The sequence below is a fragment of the Sinohyriopsis cumingii genome, chromosome 13, assembly GCF_028554795.1.
Source record: "Sinohyriopsis cumingii isolate HCF-2022 chromosome 13, ASM2855479v2, whole genome shotgun sequence".
Classification (NCBI taxonomy): Eukaryota; Metazoa; Mollusca; class Bivalvia; order Unionida; family Unionidae; genus Sinohyriopsis; species Sinohyriopsis cumingii.
This window is the reverse complement of record NC_142973.1, coordinates 64,537,232-64,556,987: the sequence shown is the minus strand read 5'-3', so window position 1 is coordinate 64,556,987 and position 19,756 is coordinate 64,537,232. Positions and strand designations below refer to the sequence as shown.

The window sequence follows — 19,756 nt, the reverse complement described above, 5'->3', positions numbered from 1 at the left end:
TTAACGTTATACAGAAAATATGTAAAATTGTGTCTTTAAAGTGATTGTTTAAAATGAAACAATACTTACTTTTCAATAGTATACTGAAGTGTCTACAGTATTTGAATTGTTCAAATTAAAGAAACATTTCACAATGGGTATCCATGGGAATTGCAAATGCTGTAATTTATTTTAATCTCAGTGTTACGAAATTTCAAACTGGTGTCGACTTAATATGGTCACTTTTGGTCAGCTGTTGACGCATCATTTAAGGAGGGAATATTCTGTGTATTGAAGTCATCATGTATTACTCTTTAACGTAGAGCTATGGACAACCCGAATTTTATAGTCGTAAGCGCACAAACTCATTTGCTGAGTCACCTACGCGATATCAACGTTATAAAAGCAAGAACATTGAACAGAACCATATAACTTTGTTTTGATAACTCATGGTACAATGGTCAAATAGTCATTACGGAGATAAAGATTTATTTATTTCTTTATTTATTTATTTATTTTGCTCAAGAGAGCAACTGCGCGAAGATTGAACAGTAAATCCAAGGGAAACTACCATGGTTGATGTGTGCTATACTCACATTACTGGATTTATGTTTCTTGTCCATTTGACATATAATAACATGCAATGTTGTTCAAAACTGGATGAAATTCTAGTCTTTAACTCAAAGAATGATCAGGCATGTATTTTCAGAAGAATTCAAAATGGACACACTAAGAACTTTTATGCCTTCTATCTCTTCACCGTCACATACGGCTAGAATAGAAATGATGCTGACAAATTTCAACCAAGAGAGAAAGCTTGAAATGTATATTGAAACCAGCGTTTGATTCATTGGTGATTGAAACTAAATTATACACTACGTTGGAGATTGAGGAGACGTAACCAAGCTAGATGTCTCACGTGTTGCTATCCTAGTCATCAGAATGCAGTTTTCATTTGAATATTAGTAATCTTCACGTGCAGGCAGACCACACGTGCTTCGCGGAAAATCGGTTGATTCCAAGTTTGAGAGATCTGCATTCTCAAGGCGCGCTTGGTACGTATTTTGTTTTTCCATTTCATAAGTGATCGAAGGGAGTCGCGATGGCTTAGTGATAAGTTTAAAAGACTCAACCAATGGGCTGCGGGTTCGAATTTTACGCAGACCAGCATGGGTGGGCTGTCGTTGTGTGTCTCTAAAGCAACTTTGCTCCCGTTGCCCGACACTAAATAGTCTTTCATGTGTTTATGTGCCGTTAAACAGCTAGAAACGAAGAGGATACTTGGATAAGATATAACATTTCATATTAATACCCAATAGTGTGTATGTACCACGACATAATACTCGTGAAAACATCTACGGCAAGGGGTTTATATACCGACCTGTGTTGGTGCGACATCAGAAGAGCACCGAAATACAATTACGTCCCTATTTCCGGATAAACCTGCCAAAAATGTACGTCATAAAACCCAATATAGCTAAATTCAAAATTCCTCGAAAGCAGCCACTCAGTAAGTGTATAAACTACACAAAGGCATACTCAGCATCCTTGTCTGATTATCTAAAAGAATCGTGGCCAGATAAAAGCAGTTATTTTGTGGTGACTGCACGTAACAAGAATTCTTTAATGACTAGTAATAAAAACTATTTGATTTTCTGCAACAATCCAGCATACTGAGTAACGACTGAAACTACAGTTTCTGTGTATTGCTTAAAGCATGTACAACTCGACCGCTCCGGTTGCCTCAGTGGTTAGAGCATCCGACTCGGATGCGGGAGGTCGCGGGTTCGAACCAATGACATAAACGTTTAGCCCGAAAAAGCCTTCCTGCATGATCTTGCATCGTTTGACTTAAGCAACAAGTGCACGATCTGCATTAGTATACTCATATATTGACCAATGCACACGAACGTACACATGTAGGGTACATTATTAGAAAAACAAAAGTGTTTGTATTCATCTATAATATATTTTTTTTACATCTACTTTACATTGTAAGTTGTTTTGTTAGTCTGCTCGAAGTGACAAAGTCTTTATATTCATGGATCTTGGAAACCACCGACTAATTGGTGCAAAATATTCTGACAAGTGATTGGCCGACCATCTGCAAGGCAGCATTTTTACAGCTTGATGCATCCCCTGAAATGTCAAAGCTATGGCTTTTATCACTACACATTCTGTGTTTTCTCGTTCAGTTTCCTTTTTTTCTTCATCGATCTGCCAGATCCCAGTGCGCTCGATTAATTAACTACATTTTTATGACGATGGTTGTTTTCCAGTAGAGCTGAGCCTTATAGCCATGCAAGTCAATGTATTTGTAATATTACTTGCAGCATACCACTCATGAAGCACGCGCTAATTATGCTTTGTAACTTGATGCGTAATAAAAATCGCAACAAACTGGGCCTTTCTGCCAGCAAAAAACGCATCGAATGTATCGGAAATCAAACGAATGACTCCCCCCACAATTATATATATATATATATATATATATATATATATATATATATATATATATATATATATATATATATATATATATATATATATATATATATATATATATATGAATCCAGCAAGGGATCATGTGTGTCAGTGACTGTTTAAGGTAAACGCAATAACCTGACAACGAACAATGCAAAACAGGTTTCTAACCAACCTAAGCGTTTTCGACTCTTACTGAGTCTTTTTGAAAGGCAAGCACACAATAGAAACAAGACAAACAATAAACACAAAACTTTTAAACGATTTTGTTAATTGTTTGTCTTGTCTCTGATTGGTTTTTCTGCATCGCTTTAACACGCATTCAATTGTATCTAACAGTGGAAGTGTTGGGATAAAAATGAAAGTCGAATTTTATTTCGGACTCGAGGTTGATAAATAGAGATTACCCTTTCGTGAAATAGGCACATGGATTCAAAACGTCCGACCAATGGATACTGCTAAAAACTGATTAATTACAGAATGTTCATGTGACCCAGCAGGCGTCAACAAATCTCTGCCCATATTTATGCAACCAGGCAGGCATTATCAAATCTGTACCCGTCTTCGTGTGACCAGGGAGGCATTATCGATACTCTGCCTCTCATCAAGTGACCAGGCAGGCATTACCGAATCTCGGCCTAATTTCATGTCTCTAGACAGGCATTACAGAATCTCTACTCATCTTCGTGTGACCAAGCAGGAGGTATCAATCCATGCCCACTAAATGTGACTAGACAGACATTACATAAACTTTGCCCATCGTTATATGAAGACTAAGACTAAGATTCGAGCTGAAATATCTCTGAAGTTATTTTTGATAATAAAATTAACTTTTCAGCTCCGACTGCGATAATCCTATATAATATTCATTCAAATTGCTCTAGCCTGACTGACTTCGAAAAATTCCATTTTGCTAAAAAGTTTGAATCCTTTACTAAGGGTGTTCTGAATTACAAAAGTGGTTGCGCTCTTTTTTTATACGTCTGAGATAAATTATTGATAACACTAATTCAGCTTTCTTAAGTTTAATTGTATAGCGATTTTGCAAGAACTAACTACGTGTATGGACTGTCAAGTAAATATATACAGCCGTCAAGTGTTTACATTCTTTTCAAAGCCGACAAAGAAGTATCATCTAACAAGACAATAGTTGCTCAGATACATATCTGATATGTGCTCCTCACTGGAAGAATATTCAGTACTACGGAAATCCACGAACTATCAACAAACAATTTAGTTTTAATTGTACCTATAGACGATCCGTTGTTGAGTACACAGTGGGCATAAATATTTTTCCACACAGTGCACACGTATTTCAATGGCTACGTTTTCTTTTCAATTAAACATTTTCCGTCGTTATCTAATTTGAAAATATTTGAAGTACACACACACACACACACACACACACACACACACTTCATGGACTTTCTGGATCAACCCTCCAAAAAACTCTTCCATAAAAAGTAATATGCTTAGTGACCTCAAGTGCTGCGCAGAATCTGCCGTTAATATTTGATACATATTTTAAATGTTCCGGCCATTTGCAAATATATTATATGATTAAAAACTGTATTTAAAAGAAAGAAGAAAAAGATAATGCTGACTATCGTTGTTAAGGAATCTTTAAATATTAGCTTAGATTGTCCATTGTCACTGTATTGGAACAACGGATTTTTTTATTTTATTTTTATTGGGTTTTTTGGGTTGCGGGTCTTTTTGTTTTTACTGAGTTTTGTTTTTATTTTTATTTGTATTGTAAATTTAAAAACAAAAAAGAATTATGTGATTAATACATTTTTTTAAAACAAATTATATGTTGATTGTCATATCGCTTACGTTTTCATTTGTATGATTGATATTAATTACATGAATTTAAAATACAAAAGGAAAATGGACCGTTTTTATTTCTTGTTTGTGTGCTTTTTTTTGCTTTTTTTATTTGGATTTTTTTAGTTGTTTGTTTTTGGGGGGTCTTTTTGCTTTTATTGGGTTTTGTTTTATTTTTGAGGCTTTTTGTTGTTTTATTAATTTTTTTTCTTCAAAAAATATAATTCTGTGATTAATAAACTTTAAGAAAAAAACAATATCATGATTGTCATATCGCTTACGTTTCATTTGTATGATTTATATTAATTACATTAATTTAGTACACAAAAAGAAAAATGTATTTTGTTTTCAAAAAGTACTCACATTTGAATATTTCGAACTATAATGTAAAACAATAATGTTTCATTAAATAGTTGACAGAAAAGTACCAACGAATTAAGGTGCTTCGCTCATATGGCAACTGAAATACATAAAGCTATATTATGTTTGTTTTACTATAATGTGTTTGATTCCTTGCTTTGATTCATTGCTTTGAAGGAATTACATATAATTGTTCATGATAAGGTTGCTGTGTGGGTAGGCTAAAGTTTTTGTACGAGGTGAGTATAGTTTTTATGAGGAATTTGTAACGTTTCCTTAGATATTCTCGTAGAGAAAACAAGATATGCTACGCGAAAACGAAGAACGCAAAAAAAAATCAGTTCAGACAAAACATATAGACTCTAGATCTAGGAGTAAAACCTTATTTTCATATTTTGACTATTTCTTTAATACTGATACAGAATCCTGATATATTTTTTATTACTAATGGGAAAACATATCTCTTCATTATTAATAGGCAGTGATGTAGTGCTAAATAAAGAAGTGAGAGAATGCAATAAAGAAGTGAGGGAACGCATGTTACTCATATGTGGGGTGACAATGGGGAGCGTAAGAAAGGAAGGGAATTTGAAGAAAATAAAATAATTGAACGCCGTTCCCACGCGTTTCCACAGCACTACACCCCTGTTAATTGGGAATCATGATATAGCGTCCTCATTAATGGGGAATCCTGATTTATCTTCATTACTAATAAGAAATCCTGATATATCTTCATTACTAATAGGGATTCCTGATCAATCTTCATTACTAATTGGAAATCATGATACCTCTTGATTATTAATATGAAATCCTTATATATTTACTAATGGTTAACCCAGCTATATCCTCATTGTAATGAGGAATCCTGAAACATCTGCATTGCTAATTGGGAAGCCCCTCTTTTCTGTTGAGAGAAATGATGACATATTTGGCGGGGTCCAGAAATTCATCAGAGATTCAGCTGGATTATTTTAAATGACCATTACTCCCGTCCTGATCATACTAATTTGCATGTCTGGATGCTTTACCTCTATGTATTCTACATGTAGCCACACACCTCACATGGTCCCACCCCCACCCCACCCCAGTCCCACCCCATCCCAGGCTAGCAACATTATACAAAATATAAAAGCTTATATTTCATCATAATTCGCAAGTATTACAATCTTGCATAAATTATATTTTTTCTTTCTTGCATGGTATTAATGTCCATTAATGTAAAAACCAGGGATTTCAAGAATAGTAGGAACAAGGAGAGAATTCCAAATAAGCGGTTTTGTGTGTTGCCAATACTGTATGTGTGATATATTATCTATATCGAGTTTTCCAATATTTGCCGTAATATATTTAAATTTAAAAAAACTGAATCAGAAGGTTAACGATTTAAAAACTTATTTCAGCTTCTAAGACAGCAATGCAACGATTGTTTGTCTTTAAACCAAAAGAAGAGAAACAAAATAACATCACTGCCTAATACATCATTCCGCATGCCGTAAGAGGTGAGTAACATATATGAAACGTTTTGCCCTTGCTTGTGTTCCATGATTATGTTCCAAATTAGAAGGTCTTGAACTTTCAAAAAAGAATGCTGTTTCTATATCAAAAAAAAAAAATTAATGGCTTGACTTTGATTTGGGTAACATAAGAATGTTCTCTGGTTAGACCTGTTATTATTTCAGCCAACTGCCGAAAGAAATAGGGGACTAAATGATGTTCTTGTTCTGGCCATCATTACTGTATTTGTTGTCTTTTTCTTGCAACTGCATTAAAACAAAACATCATCCTCGGCTATATATATCGATACTTCGTGTCCCAATCTTTTCTAATAGTCTAAAATCACATCTTTTTTATTTTTGCCATCTTCTAAATACAAGATGAATTTCACTGTATTGGCGAAAGCGATTGCCAATTGAAGTTCAACACGATGAAGGTCCGATTTCATAGGGTGGAAATTCCTATGTCGCTGCCTTGTTCTGGAGTGAAATCAGATCTCCACAAAGCATATCTTCCTGCATAATCGTCGTGCGAAATTACGTTGCTTACGTTGTTATGCTTACGTTGTTTCCTAACTGTTATGTTTCTTAAAACAGTGTCAAGTAATATCTCAAGTAATTTTTCTGGGCAAAGTTCGGTTCAAAAGGATCTGGTACGCAAAGTTTGGCCGTCTCCAATGACTTCTATCTTGGACACATTCAAGTGTTGGAACTCGAAAGGATTTTGATTTTGGCCCCGTCGAGGGCCGCATTAATGACGATGCCAATGAGCAAACGTTTGGGTAGCCGTCCTTGGAAAACACGATCTTCGATCTCTATCGGAGACTATTGGCAATGATGAAAGTTTCAACCTGCACTCGTCGTATTGGATACTTGGTTGTCGTTCTTCTCACTTTAACTAATGTTTTTTTCTCTTCACTTTAGGCAAAATGTTCACACGTCGCACATAAAGTCTGTCTTCCTCGATGATGGATTTGTACTCATTAACATTTGCCATCGATGGAACACGGTACTACTTCGATTCAGTCTCTGGCATACACCTACTCCATTCAACAAATACTTGTCTTGCAACCACATGGCTAAATGCATTAAGATTCATCTGTTATTATCTGCGTCCTTGTTTGATTTTGTTTTGGACGGACAATAATTCCAACATTATCGTTTGCATCGTTGCCTGCAATCAACTCTGTATCGCTGAACTTGACAGTAGTTAAGTGGGGTACATTAGCGACAATGGGAATTAGCATTACAGAGACCCCTGGGTCAGATTAGCGACAAGGGAAATTTAACATGGCGAAAAATCGTGGGTCAGATTAGCGACAAGGGAAATTAACATGGAGAAAAATCGTGGGTCACTCTAGCGACAAGGGGAATTTAACACAGAGTGTGGGTCTGTCTAGCGACAAAGGGAAATTAACATGGGGAATGGAGTTTGGGCTTTTAGGATTTTTTAAAAAATTTTTTAAATTTAAATTTAAATTTAAATTTAAAAAAAGGGTATTCAATGGAAAGGCTATCTCTTTTCGAGAAATATGGCTGGCCCTGAAAAGGGCCTTTGGGTTTATGTTAATGTATTCATTAACATAAATGGTACCGCATTGGTCTTCTTCTTGTCCTTAGGCTACGTCTCACTGTTGGTCCGTACATCAGCACTCTTTTCAGGCATCCTTGTCTTTCAACGTAGATCCTACGTATCCACAGGCTGGTGTTTGTCCTGTGGACAACGGTCCACTTGGATCGGACATACATGAGCATGTCCGTCCGGAACATCATGGAAGACACAAGCGTAGAAGATTGCACATCGGTCCACATCTTGAAGCGACGAGAACAAGTGAATCAATGCAGTGAACTGCGCTTATTTATAGGTACAGGAAGGATTGAAACGGATTGAATTCATTCACCAATCCGAACACGCGTTACAAAATTCAGTCAGCTCGCATCCAATCCGAAGAGAGCAGTCTGTGACGTCACGTGGTCTATATAGATTCGTTAGCGCTTGTGTGCAGTCAATCTATGCGACAGTGATTCAACATGACGGAAACTCAGAAAACGATCCATTGGGGTGCACCAGCAGGGGAGACTGCCCAAGGGAACCCGGACTTACTTTCAGAAGAGGTACACTGGGATTTTGTGGATTTTCTTACCTCGCAAGAATTTGTTCCGGAACCTTCGTTACCTTCTTCATTACCGCAAGTGGAGAATTTTAGACAGAGACAGAAAGAAGAATTGGAGAAATTTATGCAACGACAAAAGGAAGCGGAACAAGCTTTTCTCCTACAGCAACAGCAACAGCAACAAGAAGAGGTAAGAAAAAAACAACAGCAACAACAGCAAGAAGAAGTAGCAGCAAAGAAACAAGAGGGTGAAAATCAAACGGCTACGGTACTGTTGGACATTTTAGCGGAGTTAAGAAGTCTGAAACAAATGTATCAGACTTCTTTATCACGACCGAAGAGAATACGACCTTCCCGAGCTAAACACGCCAACCCTGTGACTAAGCCTGTCGTACCACCCTTAGTGATTTCAACCCAATCATCAGAAGTAGGCCTTGGCCGTGGCAAAGGCTTAAGGCAGTTAAAGTTGATTGGTTAAACTCACCCCTACACCAAAATAAAAAGGCCCTTTTCAGGGCCACCCACATTTCTCGAAAAGAAATACAATTTCAATTTGCCAATAACTCAAGAATAAACCCCACCCATTTTACCTTATAGTACGTGTCTGTGTATGAGTGCGTGAGTGTAGCTTCTTATTTTAAAATCAGAACTCAAAGACACTTACCTTATATCATTCATGTATTCTTTTATCCATTTTTTTACAATCCAATTCACAATTCACCACAGAACACTTTAATTAAAAGTTCATTGACTTCTTCTTTCTCCTTGTTTAGTCTCTCTGTTTTTTTAATTTCTTCACCGTTTTTTCCTCATTTTCTTCGCTTCTTCTTTTCTTCTCCTGTTTCTTTGCTTCTTGTAAATAGAATTGTCTTCTTTCTTCCTCTTCTTCCTCTGAAGAATCCCTCTCTTCTTTCGAAGAATCCCTCTCTTCTTCCGAAGAATCCCTCTCTTCTTCTGAAGAATCCTTCTTTTCTTCTGACTCCTCTTGTTTCTTTTTTGGGCAATCTGGAGACCAATGTCCTTTTTCTTTACAATAATAACAGGTATCTTGACTTTTGTCTTTTTTAGCCCCTGTTTTTTTTCTTTTTTTGACGGTCTGGACACTCTGAAGACCAATGCCCTTTCTTCTGACAGATATATCAAGTATCTTGACTTTTATCTCGAAAGGAAGGAGAGTAGTCCGTCGGCTGGTCTGAAGAGAATTTTCTAATGACCCCTCGCAAAGCTCTGACGAAACGTTCCATCTGGGTAGTCTCTTCCATTGTTGTGCTCAGCTTGAGAGTGAAATGAATAGTGAAAGGACAAGACACACACCCTTTTTATATACGCTGGTTTGCCAAGACTATAAATTAGTCTATGGTGTTTAAACTTGAGTCATTTGACGTTTTGCACTCAAGATGAAACGATCCCATTCATTCGAGAAGAAAGAAGAAGAAGAAAGTAAGAGGCAGAAACGTGATCTATCGCCTCGTACCAGGGCTGAAATCTTGGCACAAATTCATGCCAGTGATTTTGAAGAGGACATGAGTGAACCAGATTCCGAACCCTCTAAACCAAGTTCACCACCCTTAGTCAACCCTGAAAAGTACTATTCCATTCGAGAGACGGAAAAGCGCTCCTCTAGAAAATTTAGAACCACGGCTTACACCTACACGGTGAAGTTTAAAGATTTCAAGGCCGACGTACCCTTGGAGAAAGCAGAAGGGTTTATCACCGAGATGTGGGATTCTTTGCTCACCGCACTCAAGCGACAATGTCAAGTCAAAGAAGACGATCGCTTGACACTATCCATAGATCACGACGGTTTGAAATCCCCTGTTTGGATCGAGTTTAGCAGACCCGCAGAACTGACCCCTTCCAAAGTCATGGACAAGATACAACAGGTGCAACAATCTAATGACCAGTTTGACATCACCGATGGTAAAGCCACATTGAAAATGGCCCACGTCTCTCCTCCTCAAGGAACTGGATGCAAAAAGATGTTATTGGTGGACGACCTTCGCAACACCAAAAAGAGTCTCGTCCGAATTAACAACCCTCAAGACCAGATGTGTTTAGCCCGTGCCATCGTGGTGGGACGAACCTATGCCAACAAGAACGACACGGTAGAATGGAAAAGAACCTGGAAAACTATTCAACGATGCGATCGAGCCAAACAACGAAATGAAGCAGAACTCCTGTTACAACAAGCCGGACTGTCCAAAGACACACCCTGTGGCATTCCTGAGATGCAAAAATTGCAAGATGCCCTAGCTCCACGCTACACCTTGAAAGTGCACCCTCAAGAAATGCGTGGAACTCTGTTGTTTCGAGGCCAAGATTTTAAGGACGGAAAATACATTCATGTCTATCATCACGATGACCATTTCGATACTATTACCAGTATCACTGGATTCCTGGGATACAGTTATTATTGTGAGAAATGTGACTATGGTTATAACAATCGAGAGCAACACAAGCATTGTGGAATGAAATGCCCAGGATGTTTGGCCTCTCCACCCTGTCTGAGCGAAGGACCAGTGCCTTGTTCGACTTGTTTGCGCACGTTTGTCAGTCCTACCTGTTACCAACAACATTTGAAAACACAAGGTTCACAGAAGAAATGTGCTTGTCAACTCCTGAGATTGTGCCCTACCTGTGGACAAGGCATACTTACCAATAATGCCAAGGCACACGTATGTCGAGGAAAGAAAAAATGTCACATTTGTCACCACATCGTGGACTTGGAACACCAATGCTACGTGCAAAAATACCAACCCCCACCAGAGGAAGAGGACGGTCACAAGAAGAAAGGCAATTTCATCTTTTTCGATTTCGAATGCATGCAAGAGACCGGCATTCACATTCCTAATTTCTGCGTGGCTCATCGAGCGTGCGAGAAGTGCATTCAAGAACCTATCTTCAGTCATTGCCCTCACTGCAGCAAGATTCCTGGAGGACGTGAAAAAATCTTTCGAGGACCAAACACGTTAGCCGATTTTGCCCGATGGGTCTTAAACCCCATCGACAAGACGTGGAGCCAAGAGGACATCGAACGTTACGGAGATTGTCATCGTCATGCCACGGTGATGGCTCACAATTTCTCCGGATACGATGGACAGTTTCTTTCGAGGTACTATACGGAACATGGCACCGAACGTCCTAAAGTGATTTTGAACGGAGCCAAAATCATTTTCATGCAAGTGGGACAAGTACAGTTTAAAGATTCGATGAGTTACTTAGCCATGCCTTTGAGTCGAATGCCTAAAACGTTTGGAATGACAGAAATGGCTAAAGGGTACTTTCCACACTTTTTCAATACGGAAGCCAATCAACATGCCGTTCTACCCCATTTGCCTGAGGCTCACTATTACGACCCCGACAACATGCGTACCGAACAACGAGAAGCTTTCTACGCTTGGTACCAGGCTCATGCCTCTGACCCCTTCGACTTTCAGGAAGAAATGTTAAAGTATTGTCGTTCCGACGTGGACATTTTACGACGTTGCTGTGAAAAATTTCGAGAACTGTTCATGGAACACGGAGGGGTCGATCCTTTGAAAGAAGCTTGCACCATTGCCAAAGCGTGTTCCTTAGTGTACCGCCAACGATTCATGCCTGAAAACACCGTGGCTGTCATCAGTCCTCAAACGACCCACTATGTCAAACGTCAATACTCGGTCAAAGCCCTACGTTGGTTACATTACTTGTGCGACAAGGAAGACAAGTGGATTCAGCATGCCCGCAACGGAGGGGGCGAAAAGACAATCGGAACGTATTCGGTCGATGGCTGGGACTTAGAAAACCCAAGATTGTGTACGAGTTTAACGGTTGCTTATTTCACGGATGTCCCGTCTGTTACCCTGACCGTGACTCTAAAAATCAGTTTTTGCAACGAACCATGGAAGACTTGTACCAGGACACTTGTCAGCGACGCCTAAAGTTAGAACAGCAAGGATACCAAGTGGTGGAAATGTGGGAACACGAGTACGATCACCGTTTGAAAACCGATCCCGAGTTTAAACGCCTCGTGGAAAGTTACCAGTTCATGGACCCGCTGAACCCGAGGGATAGTTTGTACGGAGGAAGGACCAATGCCACCTGTTTGCTGTACCAAGCCGACGAAGAGAAAGGAGAAGAAATCAAATACTTGGACGTGTGTTCGCTGTATCCCTACGTGTGCAAATATTGTCGCTTTCCCGTAGGGCACCCGCAATTGTTGACGGAACACATCGACCTGAAAAACATTCGACAATACGAAGGCTTGATCAAGTGTAAAGTTTTGCCTCCCACGAACCTATACCATCCCGTCTTACCTCGCCATTGTCAAGGCAAACTGATGTTTCCCTTGTGCCGTACTTGTGCCGAAACGTGCAACCAGGACCAACCTTGCCATCACAGCCAGGAAGAACGGGCCTTGACGGGAACCTGGGTCAGCGTGGAATTGTTCAAAGCTCTGGACATAGGATACCAACTGTTAGAAGTGTACGAAATTTGCCACTTTCCCAAGACACAACAGTACCACAAGGGTGACCCTACTCAGAAAGGCATTTTCGCCGACTACGTGGATGCCTTTTTGAAACTGAAACAAGAAGCCAGCGGCTATCCTTCCTGGTGTCACACTCCCGAAGACCAAATACAATTCAAAGAGAAATACTACGCACAAGAAGGCATCTCTTTAGACCACATCGAAAAAAACGAAGGCAGGCGATCGTTTGCCAAAGTGATGTTAAATTGCTTGTGGGGTAAAATGGCACAACGACCGTGTTTACCCAAGACGGAATATTTGACAGAACCTTCCCGCTACTTCCAGATGATTCACGACAAAACCAAATACATGAAACACGTGGACGTCGTTCGAGAGGATTTGATCTTGGTCAATTACGAAGAAGATCTGGACTTCGTACAAGACGACCCTTTTGGAAATGTCATCATTGCGGCTTACGTGACAGCTCATGCTCGCTTAAAATTGTACGAAGCTTTAGAACTGTTAGAAGAACGCGTCCTGTACTTTGACACGGACAGTTGCATTTACATCCATCACCCGATTCAACAGCACCCTGACATCGAAGGAGACCGTTTAGGAGCCTGGACAGACGAGCATCCCGACGACAAGATTCTAAGTTTCGTCAGTGGTGGTCCCAAAAATTACGGCTACGAATACCGGGACAAACAAGGAGAAGTGCACACGACGTGCAAAGTGAAAGGACTGACTCTGAATCATCGTACCAGTCGAGTGGTCAACTTTGGGGTATTGAAAGAAGCCTTGCAATCGGGAGAGGATGGAAACTTTAAAGTGACCACTTATCAACCGAACAAGATTGTACGTTTACCCACTCACCACATCGTCAGTCGACCCTTGGAAAAAGTCTATCAAATTGTATACCAGAAGCGAGTGCGACTTCCCAATCACTTCACCTTACCGTACGGTCACGTCGGTATTGGTCTGTATATAAAAAGGAACCCTAGGCAAGATCGATAGTTCATTGTTCATTGAAGTAACTTACCATGTCGTTGACGAAGAAGAAACCAGATTGGTTAGGAGTCAAATGTTGGACATCACCGAGACCAGGGTTTTGAGGCTTGGACACAAGAGGTGGCCCAGTATGCACGAGAGTTATTCAAGGAAAAAAGTTACTTTTCAACCCGTGTTAGTGACGGTGCCAGAAGAACCCGTCACCCAGGACGGGACTGTCGTGGACAGGCCTGAAAAACCCTTTCGGGAGGACACTTGTGTGACCTTACCCCCTACTATAGAACTGGTTAGAACTTTACCCAAAACATGTTGTACAGACACTTGTGTTTATTCCACGTTCATGGTTATCATGTGCCTTTTATTCTTGTACTTAAGCCTTTGGCTTTTATGTATTTTTGTCTTTCGTATTCATGTTTGAAACATTCAATAAACGTGTTCTGAAAAAGTATATAAACTCTTGTCTTGTTTGTTTTTCGTGTCACAAGTGACATTTTCTCACACCATGGCTACCTCTGCTGTCTCTGCTCCCTCTTCCTCTACTGTCAAAGTCATCGACGAACACTTAGATCGTGCCAGTTGGGAGGCTTTGTATCTTCGCCATCCCTTTAACATGCTCATTGCTGGACCTAGCGGTTCAGGCAAAACCGAATTCGTCAAACGTTTGATCGAACATAAACATCATTTGATCGATCGGCCACCTCAACGGATCGTGTGGTGTTACAAAGAGTGGCAATCGGCGTACAGCCTCTTGCGAGAACGTCAAGGCGATTCCATCGTGTTTGTGGAAGGCATTCCTAAAGAAGACGACGGCATCGTCTGTGACTCCCGTCAAACCCATTTGGTCATTTTCGACGACATGTTAGGAGAAGACGAAGAAGAAATTAAACTGTGGTTCACGCGCAAAGGGCATCACCGTAACGCCAGTGTCGTTTACATCACCCAAAATTTGTTTCAACAAAGTAAAGCCCATCGCACCATCAGTCTCAATGCGCATTACGTGGTCTTGTTTAAAAGCCCTCGAGATAAATCGCAAGTGCAAGTCTTAGCCAAACAGTTAGGAACGCCTTGGCTGACTCAGGCGTACGACGATGCCACTCAAACACCACACGCCTATTTACTCGTCGATTTGAAACCTACGACTCCCGAGGATTTGCGATTTCGTACCCACTTGTTTCACCACTGGTGCCAAGACGGAGGGCCTGTCTTGTACACGTCTCCGTCCTCGACTTCATTTCACTCCCCATAAAAAATCTATAAAAACCTCAGACCCTTTTCGTCTGTCTCACACAGCGTCAACATGACGTCCCTTCAGTCGCATCTTCCCGTCAAATTGATTCGTGCCTTGCATGGCATCAGTCGAGAAAAAGATCCACAAACACGAGCTCGTGTCTTAGAAGCTAGTCTCAAAGAAGTCTTACGATGGTTCACGGTGACGGCACGTCAATTACTCCAAGGAATCATTCAGATTCCTCATCAAACCAAACGCTTTTTCGATCGAAACAAAGTCGCTTTGGTCCAACTGGCCGATCCCCGCATCGACACTCAAATCAAAAAACAAATTATTTTGAAACCTGGAGGGAGCGGTACTCTAGGAGGGGTCATCATTCGCTCACTCTTAAGATGGGATCCTAATGTCCCCAAAGTTATACCCAAGACAAAAGTCCAACGAAGCCCCAAGAAGAAAAAGACCAGGTCCCCAAGGAGAACTTCTCCAGTGGCAGGACCCTCCTCTGACCAGACACCACCCCGGAAAAAGAAAAGAAGCCCCCAGAAAAAGAAAAGTCCACAGAAAACTAGTCGCAAGAGAGGCACTTCGGCCAGGACGCAACCTTACACTCGCAAACCACGATCTGCCACAGCGGTGACTGCGTCTCCGGCAGCTTCACGTTTGTCCACTTCTCCGTTAATGACACCCAGAACTGAAGAGTACTTGGAGACGTTGATCACACCAAGAACTTCTCCGTTGATGACCCCCAAAAGAACTTCCCCAGTGGCAGGACCTTCCAATTTAATGGCAGTGGCTGCTGCTCACAAAGTACCTTCTCCCAAAATCAAAGTTCAAGAAAGATCGGGCATGTTACAAAGTTTACTGGATTTGTCCAAGCAAGAACTGGCTCGATTTAGTCCGTTGCGTACCCCTGGACGACGTGTCATGCCTGTCCTCAAACTAATACGACGTAAAGGCAATCAGTGGCGACGCGTTCCAGTATAAAAAAGGCCTGTGACCAAGTCGGGTATCAGTGTTTTTTTGGTGCTCCTGAAGACTCCAAGATGTCACCCTCCAGAAAACCCCAAGGAAAGAAAAGGAAAGGACTGCCACCACGTTTAGCCAAACATGGGGACATGTTATCTGTCCTGTCCAAAGCTTCTCCACCCCTACGAAAAAAAACTCATTCAAACAGCCTCCAAAGAGGTCATCGATACCGTGTGCGAATGTTGTTTGAACGTTTTGAAAGGCACGATCCCTTTGTCCAAACACCAGAAACAATGCTTAGGCAAACATCGTCACGTTCTTCGCCAAATGGTTCAAAAGAAAATTCCCATTCGTCAAAAAAAGAAGATGTTAGTGCAACGTGGAGGTATTTTACCTCTCTTGTTAGGCCCCATACTGAAAGGAGTCTTGGGAACCATGTTGGGAAGACTGGTGGGAGCAAGATAAAAAGGCCTCGGAAGTTCCAAGATCTCAGAATCGACCCCTGACAACCCCATGGAAGGACGAAAACTAGCTTTAGTGCCTTACAAACGATGGATGGAATACCATCGGTGGCAAGAACAACACACCCCGCATTTACCTCCCAATCCCCATTTGAGCGAGATGTCCCAGTTACAACACGAATTGCAGTCCTTGATGGATCGCCAAGATTTGTCCGAAACAGAAAAATCGCAAAAGTACGGTCAACTCTTGCAACGACTGCAACTCTTTCACCAGAAAGCTTTAGACGAAACAGCTCTACCCACTCTGAAAGATTTTAAGACCTTGATGAAAAGTTCAGCACCAGTACCAATACCAGTACCACCAGTACCCGTGACCAAGACAGAAAAAGGAGAAGAAGAGGAAGGGTTTCAAACTCCACCCGAAAAAGTACGCAAGTTAACAACACCACCTACCTCCAGAATTGGATGGATTAAAAAGATGATGGCCACCCCTTCTTCCTCACAAGAGAAAAAGAAAGTGAAGACAGAAGTGAAGACAGAAGTGAAACAAGAACCGATATCCCCCGCTCAGACATCCTTCTCCTCTTCGACACCTATTGCTGGCCGCACACGCAAAGCATTGCAATCCAAGAAAATACCCCAAGAGAAAAAGAGTAGCATCCTCCAAGAGTGGGTGCCTTATTAACACACCAACCAACACAAAAAAAAAAATGGAAAAAGTCTTAGCCAGCATTTACTACGATCCCTCCCATCCTGCAGGTTACGCAGGAGTTCAAAAATTGTATCGTGCTGCCAAAACGCGACTGAAAAGTCTCCGTTTACCTCAAGTGCAACGATGGTTACAAGAACAAGCTACCTACACTTTACACAAACACATTCGACGCAAGTTTGCCAGAAGTCGCACCCGAGTGGAAGGCATCGATCATCAATGGCAAGCCGATTTAGCCGATGTCTCTCATTTGGCCAGCTACAATCGTGGCTACAAATATTTGTTTTGTGTCATCGACGTCTTTTCCAAATTTGCTTGGGTCGTGCCCTTGACTTCCAAATCGAGCAGCGAGTTAGTGCGAGCCCTGCAACGAGTGCTGAAACAAAGCGGTCGTCACCCTCTTCGATGGCAAACGGACAAAGGCACCGAATTTCTGAACCAAGCTTTCCAAAAAGAATTAAAGAAACGTGACATTCATTTTTTTACCACCGAGAATCCCGAAACCAAAGCAAGCATCGTGGAACGTTTTCAACGCACTTTGAAAGAACGCATGTGGAAATATTTTACGCATCACCACACTCTGAAGTACATCGACATCTTACCGCACCTGGTGCAAGCGTACAATCAATCTTACCATCGAAGCATCGGACGTGCCCCGCAAGACGTGACTCCCGACAACGAAGTGTTGGTGTTTGAGCGCCTGTTTGTACGTCCCCGACGAGGGCTGTCCCCAAGAAAAGTGGAGAGTTGGCCGTAGGGGATTGGGTGCGCATTGGCAAAACCAAACGCACTTTCGACAAAGGTTACTTACCTAACTGGACGATCGAATTGTTTCGCGTCACTGGACGAGTGCATGGCCGTCATCCTGACGTCTATAAATTGGAAGACATGAACGGAGAAGTGCTCAAAGGAACGTTTTATTTGCCCGAGTTACAACGTGTCACCAAAAAAGAAGACGACGTGTACGACATCGAAAGCATTCTCGAACGCAGAACCCGTAAAGTGGGCAAACGACGTGTCAAAGAAGTCAAAGTACGTTGGAAAGGATATCCGCCCAGTTTTGATTCTTGGATCGACGCTTCGCAAGTCATCGACTATAAAAAGAAGTGACCATCATGCCTTTTCACACAGCAGACGCAGCTACGTCGTCCACTCCTCCTTTCCCTAGTTCTTCTGTGCAAGATTTACAAAAACAACCCTTGTGGGTGTGGTGTGGAGAACGTGTGCCTAAAACGCAAATCGTCTTTTTCTGCCAAATCTTCGTGGTGTATTGTGTCATCGGGGCAGCCATCGCCAATTTGAGTTTGCAACAAGGAGACAAACAATTGTGGACCATTTTATTGAGCAGTTGCATCGGTTACCTGCTTCCTAATCCCTCCCTGAAATTCACCTCCAACGGGAACCCCGGGAACCTTGTGTCCAGTGTCAGTGCCAGTCACCACTTCAATCACAACCAGAACCCCATTTTAGACGGAGACACGTCTCTGACGTCCAGTAACCCCTCGGACAGCCACAGAACTCTGGAATTATGAGTCACCAAAACCAATTTTACTTAACTTTACCCAGTGACAGTTCCATGGAGGTGTTTCCCAAGAACACGTTGTGCTGTTACACGGCCAAATTACCTCAGGCCATCCAGTTAGATCACGAAGCCCATTGGGAAGTGGCTTTAGTAGAAATGATTCACCCGACCCAAGTCCTCAATGTCCTTCCCAATCAAATTTTTTTTGATGTGGAACTTCATGACGAGCAAATGCAACAGTGGATGGATAGCAATGTCAAATATGACAAGAAAACCCGTACACAAAAGTACACCACCTATCACTTGTTCATTCCCCCAGGTTATTATTTTAGTGGTCAACATTTGGTCAGCACCATAACCTCCAGGTTTAATGTCGTGTTTCTGAAAGCTTTGGAGCATGTTAACAAAAATGTCACCATGGAGTACCACAAAGCAGCTCGTCGCTTCTTGGTGAAATTTGAACGGAGTAAAATCGTGTCCATTTTATTTTGTCCTGAATTGTTTGACATGTTGGGCGGAGACATGGACATTCGAAAGGCCATGCTCAGGAAAAACGAATTACCCATCGTTTACGACAACGAGTCTTTTAGCAAGTTATTTCGTGCCCCGGTAGAACTGAACCAAGGACTGAATTTGATGTTTGTGTATTCCGATGTGGTGGAGTACAACGTGGTGGGACACACCTCGGTACCGTTACTGCGTGTCATTCCTTTCAAAGTAGATTCTGCCACGGACGCTGACGAGGAAGGTGGAAACACTTACCACGTCCACCGCGAATTTGTACATCCTCACTATTTGCCTGTCATTAAGTCGTATTTGGACACGGTCAACATTGCTATAAAAGGAGATCTGGGACAAAATATTCCATTCACCAAAGGAAAAGTCACGGTGAAACTCCATTTTCGAAAACGGTTCTCTCACGACTCGTAAGTAAGTCATGTATCCAGTGTACCGAGGGGTTGCTCGACAGCGAGGACACGGCTTAGGAGATATGTTAAAATCGGCCTTTCGTTCGGTGGCCCCGGTGTTGAAACCGATGGTGACACGCGGATTGCACGCCTTGAAAGATGCGGCACTGACGCAAGGCAAAGAATTTCTCCAAAATGTCATCATCGACAAACAAAACCCTAAAGAAGCCTTCATGAGGGCAGGCAAAAA

The 19,756-nt window shown here is 41.5% G+C and overlaps 1 protein-coding gene and 1 long non-coding RNA gene across 5 annotated transcripts in view; one reads left to right on the top strand and one right to left on the bottom strand.

Moving 5' to 3' along the window:
* The window catches only part of LOC149785728 (uncharacterized), a 28,520-nt gene that overhangs the window by 498 nt on the left and 8,266 nt on the right, over positions 1-19,756 (top strand). For both annotated transcript variants that reach the window (XR_016425446.1, XR_016425445.1), the window contains exon 2: positions 6,051-6,149. This is a non-coding gene — a long non-coding RNA (uncharacterized LOC149785728). The remainder of the gene's footprint in view (positions 1-6,050; positions 6,150-19,756) is intronic.
* The window catches only part of LOC149785729 (uncharacterized), a 28,917-nt gene that overhangs the window by 2,408 nt on the left and 6,753 nt on the right, over positions 1-19,756 (bottom strand). Inside the window, exon 1 of one of the 3 annotated variants that reach the window (XM_089979609.1) lies at positions 1,361-1,779. The exons of 1 other annotated variant lie outside the window; for it this stretch is intronic. In XM_089979609.1, the coding sequence (XP_089835735.1) occupies positions 1,361-1,377 (17 nt within the window). In that variant the 5' untranslated portion in view covers positions 1,378-1,779. Of the gene's footprint in view, positions 1-69; positions 1,309-1,360; positions 1,780-19,756 lie in introns of those variants that run through there. One more of the 3 variants, XM_089979610.1, reaches the window with a different exon arrangement.